This window comes from Salminus brasiliensis, chromosome 21 (assembly GCF_030463535.1).
Source record: "Salminus brasiliensis chromosome 21, fSalBra1.hap2, whole genome shotgun sequence".
NCBI classification, from domain to species: Eukaryota; Metazoa; Chordata; class Actinopteri; order Characiformes; family Bryconidae; genus Salminus; species Salminus brasiliensis.
In genome coordinates, this window is record NC_132898.1 from 4,870,604 (window position 1) to 4,876,603 (window position 6,000).

Below are 6,000 nucleotides of genomic sequence, written 5' to 3' on the forward strand. Positions count from 1 at the left end.
TTTCAAGTTTTCAGACAGGCGTTGAATCAGCCGAGCTACGGAACACTTCAGTTTGTAGGTTAAGGGCTATGTGAAAAAACTCCATGCTCCACCAGACAGCGATATTTTTAGAGTTTGCCCACCGAGGCCATTGTCAGTTCCATCTTGGTGACCTGACAGTGAGTGATAGCTAGCATATACTGTACTTACCAGGGCTTAAGGCACCAGCTCATTTAGGCCCATGCAAACATACGAAACGCACCAGAAATCAATAGACACTAACATACTATTGGAGAACCATGATAGCATGGACCTTTGTTCATTTGAGGTCTTCCTGGAACATTATAGATGTGGCAAGATATTGATGTGTTTTATATGAAATCAATAAGAAAGAGCAGCATCTGTTTGAACAGAACATGGCTTGTGAGTAAAGTGCTGCAGATGCTTATCATAAATGTCGCTGGGATTGCAAAGAACCAGATCCAATCGCTATCCATCTTTCCTCTCAGGACCAGAAGGGATGGGCTTGACAGACATGCATCCAAATAAAAATATTAATACATATCATAACATAACAATCACTAAGATACTGGGCAAACCACATCTAGGTGAGTTTGATACATATAATACGGAGTCTGAAAGCTGAAGATACATTTGTGTGGTCTACAGAAAGTTCTTAGGGTGAAGCCTTAATGTGGGTTATGCCTCATAAATTGTGTCAAATGATCTGTTTTCTCATATTCCCTTCCATCGACTCCCAAGCCTCCAAAATATAACCACAAACCGCACAGGAGGTTGCCGAACCAAAGGGAGAGACTATTCTAAAAATATCAACCCAGATGCTTGTAAACAACCTAGTTTGAGTGAGAACTAGTGAAAAACTCTCAGGCGCATGGCTTGATGGAACTGAGTAACTTTCCCAAAAGAAGAGCTGAGACACACAAGGCTTTGGTTTTGCAATGCTACTTCATCAGAATTAATCTCTGATTAAAAAAGCAGACAAAAAAACAACTGCATTAACCTCTTAAACAGCCCATGGACCGCCATGTTAATAGCCCCACCAGTTTTATCAGAAGCCCCTGTAGCCACTGAGCAATACACATTAGTGTGTAATAAGCCTTGGAGAGTTAAGGGGTTAAGCTGATATGTGATAGTTTGCTTTAGAGCATTCAATATGCATCGCAAAACTGGCTTGGGTCACCTTTTTTTGGCTGTTTCTCGTTTGGTGGTAAACTCAGCAGTGTTTTACCTGACTGAGCCACTTGCTTCTTAAAGCACCATACTGATGCAGCTGCTTGGATATAGGTTCAATTGCTAAATCAATATCTCACCACAGGTCACAACAACATACTTCTGTTGTCAATACTCTGATACGTGACTGTCTAATTCATTCATGCTTTATGTCAAGACACAAAAGCAAACAATGGAAAATCAACAAAACTGGTTCGATATTAATGCATTAATTATTTGCCTCAAACAAACCAAAAATAGGAGCTTCCAACATCACTAATTCAACGAGTTGTTAAAAAAAAAAAAAAGATGTGAGCTGTTAATTGCACTATTTGGGGTCTAAATTGCTCGCAGATGCTGAGTGTGAATGAGATGCTGTCTTGGTGAAGCTAGATTTAGAGAATGTCTTTGATAAAATGATAAAATGCAGCAGATCAAAGGCACGTACCAGCAGCTGAGGACTGACCATTTTATTCCCGAAACAAATCTTAGAACTTAGGATGTCTCAAAGCCTTGGCTAGGGAGAGAGGCAGAGAGGGACTATTCACTGGCAAATGGTGCAGAAGACAGGAGAAACATCTGAACATCCCAGCATCTGACTGGACCAGTGGGACCTCATTAGCTATATTTATCTCTAATGTGGAGCATGGATAAAGCTGGATAATCCACTCACGCCATTACAGGGAACCAGATAGGGGAGTTACCGTTTTAATCGTGGTATCAGGCCGAACAAAGCTAGTACAAAAACTCCAGAACAGACTGCACTTATTACTGAGCACAACTGTCAGGGTACTTACGGCATACACGTGACCTAACACCATATTTAAAGCAGCAAATGCTACTCAAATGCCCACTGTGAATATGTATGAAGACGGTGCTCATTCACAATGATACACAATGCATTTCTTAAGATTCCCTAGGATTTATGTTCAGAGCTTGTCAGAGCTTTTGCACACTGCACTTCAAACTGCAATACACACACTCACAGCAACGTGAATTGGTGAGGCTCGCCTTGTAACTCATTCACACTTGCTTCGTACATGTTGGTGTGGGCGAAATGCTACCAGGCTTGGAGAGCTTTGGCCAAAAAAAGAAGAAAAAAAAAAGACATGATGGCGTTTGCACGAGCGTGAGCGCATGATATGTGAGGCCGGAGCTGAAGTACTGGGAAAAGGAGCTGTTCTATCAGCACTACCACGAGAGAATAAGCTGTTCTTTCAGCACCACGACGGAGAGCAGAGGAGCTGTTCTTTCAGCACCACGATGAGAAAGGGGGAGCTGTTCTTTCAGCACCCCCGGCAAAGAGTGGGGAGCTGTTCTTTCAGCACCACTGTGGGAAATAGGGAGCTGTTCTTTCGGCACCACTACGGGGAAGATGCTGTTCTTACAGCACTACCGTGAAGGGGTAAATAGGGAAGGGAGCTGTCCAAAAAAAAAAAGCTTGGACACTGCAGTGCAACGCTTGTCAGAAATGTACATGTCTCACCATCGCTTCTGCCATCTCTGCAGCTGTCTGTTATTCCAGCAATGCTAAAACGGTCTTCATGTTTGAGTGATGCAACGCTGCTGGTGTGTGCTGGTGTTGGAGGAGCAACAAGAGTGGAGATTATTTCACACAGGTAGAAGAACTGCATTCAGACCCATTCACATCCATTACATTATGATGGCTAACACCAAAAATACCAAACACACTATATCCCAAACACACCAATCCACTGTAACACCAAATTTCTTTAATAATAACATAATGTTTCATATGACCTAACACAGTGTCCCATACCATTTACCACTGTCCAAAAAATACACTGCTACATATACCAAACACAATTTCCAGTTCTGCTTCAGTTCTGGACCATTGCCCAACACTGTACAACATATGACCAAACACACTGTTATAACAAAAATACACCATAGACTCTAATACCCAATACTGTTGCATTTACCCATGCTCCCATCTGCCACAATACTCAACACACTAACCATACCACCAAATATAACATAGGTCCTAATAACCAACACACTGCTGAGTCTACCCAAATCTACTCTCCCACAACACCCAACACGCTGACCACAATACCCAACACACTGACCACATTACCCAACACTGTCCAACAATACCCAACACTGTCCAGTAATACCCAACACACTGTTGAGTCTACCCAAATCTACTCTCCCACAATACCCAACACACTGACCACAATACCCAACACTGTCCAACAATACCCAACACTGTCCAGTAATACCCAACACACTGTTGAGTCTACCCAAATCTACTCTCCCACAATACCCAACACACTGACCACAATACCCAACACTGTCCGACAATACCCAACACTGTCCAACAATACCCAACACTGTCCAGTAATACCCAGCACACTGCCATGTGAGCAGTCAACACCCAGTTATGTCATAAAAACCAACACACTGTCTCCTATTACCAAACACACACTAACACACTACCTGATGACGCATGTGACCCATCACACTGCCCCATAACACCTCCCACGTGCCCTGCTGCCCCACAACACCTAACTTCTGCGAACCCCATCCTCCCACGAGACACCCTTCCGGGCTCCCTCGCGCGCGCTCTCACCTGGAACAGGCGCAGAATGTTGGCCACCATGATGGACACGGAGCTGGCCGAGGCCCCAATGACCCCCACCACCTTCTCGGGCTTGACGAAGACGGGCGGCTCGCCGTTGGTGCAGCGCACGTCCGACGTGTCCTTCTGGATGAGGGCCTGCACGAAGGTGAGCGACTGCTCGAGCGCGTGCGTGTCGCGCGAGCACGTGTCGAGCACGCGCGCGCCCAGCGTGATGTTGGGCAGCAGCTCGTCGTCGCTGTTGATCTGGTCGAGCGCGTAGAGCATGGCCTCGAGCCGGTGGATGCCGTTCTCCTTCTTCACGTCGCCGCACGGCTCGCCCGCGACGCCTCGCGCGTGCACGGGGAAGAGGCCGCCCAGCGTCACGTCGCCCTCGATCCGGATCGAGTGCGGCGCGTACGTCTCCTGCGCCGCGGCCGCGGCCAGCAGCGCCTCCAGCACCCACAGCAGCCTCCAGGGGAACGCGCGAGGGCACGCCGGCGACCGCTGGGCGAGCGCGCGCCTGGCCATGGTCTTACCCGCGCCGCCCGTCGAATGGAGGAGAGGAAAAACGGGCGAGAAGGTGTTCACGCTTTCGGGTGAACTAAGTTGGGGGAGGCCGGAGTGAAGCCAAGGGGCATTTTCGTGAGGAAACGTTGGGATTTTAACGGAATTTCTGAGGTAAAATTTGAAAGTAAACACCGCTGACGACCGTTACTCGTTGGGAATGCGCGCGCGAGCGGCCAAAAGCAGCATAGCTGCGTAGCTTGTTGCTCGCATAACCCTTCTTCCTCAGTTCCTGACAGGAAAACAGACCGAAGAGAAGGAAATAACACCACAGTACCTTCAGAAAACCTTTATTATCCACACACCACCAGCATGGTGGCGAAAAAACGACGGCTTTCCCCAAAAAGTACCTCAGTATTCCACCGGAGAACCGCGAAGCTGCGAAGCTCCAAACCTCCAACCGCCGCTCAGCTGCCACAGCTGCTAGCCGCGAACTGAGTTGGAGCAAAACGCCGCAATCCGATAAAACTGGCCGATACAACTTTACCGTCGACGCGGAACTTACGACGGACGTCGTAAGTTCACTACAACGCGAGCTCCGCGAGGGGAACCAGCAGAAATCTCAGCCATTCTCTGCTTTTATCTTCTACTTGTATCGACTAGCATAACTTCGCCAGGTGGACCAAGAGCTCCATCCGAGTGAGGGAAACGACGGTGCGTGGTCCGTGAGATGATGTGTGTCCTGAAGCCAAAGAAGCCAAAGAATTCCCAGAAGAGCGAAACCGAGCTGAGGATAACACGAGCGTCTTCTCCGGAGCTCGAGTTGTAGGAATGACGCTTCCCCTCGCTCAGCCCGGTGCTGTTTTCTTTTCCCACCCGTTTTCCCGCAAACCCCGCCCTCCCCAGCTAGGGTTGGCTAGGGACGCTCCGCCGCCTGCTCTGGGATTGGCCAGTTGTCCTGACTCAAGCGCGATCCGCTGAACTCCCAGCCAATCCTAGCGCATGAAGGCGGGGTTTGTCGGAATGCGGGTGTGTTATGAAATAACGCCTCCACCCTGAATCAAATATGCATTTTTCAAACGTCTCCGATCCGGTTCGGCTACGAAACCCAACGGCAAAACCCAACCGTCGTGGACGGTGGTTTAGCGGGTCGTCGTAAGACACGCTGTGCAGTTTTACAGGCTGTAAAACTAAACCGATATGGCAAAACTCCCTCGATAAGTTCGGTTCAGTTCAATTTCTTCTAGTTATCTATTCCATCTACCCATCTATCTCTCTCACTCAGCCTCTCTCTCTCTCACACACACACACACACTCGTATATTTTTATCTGTAGTCTTCTTTTCCTTTTTTCACTGCACCCCAAACTCGATATCTCTACAAAATCAAAGAAACTGTAAAATGCTGAGGCGATTAGCTGTCGTGCTAACAGCCCACAGCGGCATAAGGCGAGAGGACACCGTGTGAAGCCTTTCCTCACCGGCTTAGTTGTCAGTGGCGCCCACTCGAGCTTCACAACCGAAATTAGAGGAGGAGGAGGATGAGGGGGTGGGGGGTCTGCCTGCTCCAGCATCCTGAGGGATTCATATATTGCCATGCAAAAGTTTGGGTATTCCTGAAATCTAGTAAAACTGTCAAAAGACGTGATTTTCAAAAAGGCATGAAGGCATAAAAATCTTCTTCAGTTTGAAAGTTACAAAAAAA

General features: G+C 47.8%; 1 protein-coding gene across 2 annotated transcripts in view; it reads right to left on the reverse strand.

The window, feature by feature from the left end:
- Positions 1-5,113, reverse strand: part of grm7 (glutamate metabotropic receptor 7) — a 240,853-nt gene extending 235,740 nt beyond the window's left edge. For both annotated transcript variants that reach the window (XM_072665645.1, XM_072665644.1), the window contains exon 1: positions 3,803-5,113. In XM_072665645.1, coding sequence (XP_072521746.1) covers positions 3,803-4,321 — 519 coding nt within the window. In that variant the 5' untranslated portion in view covers positions 4,322-5,113. The remainder of the gene's footprint in view (positions 1-3,802) is intronic.
- Positions 5,114-6,000: the final 887 nt, after the last annotated feature.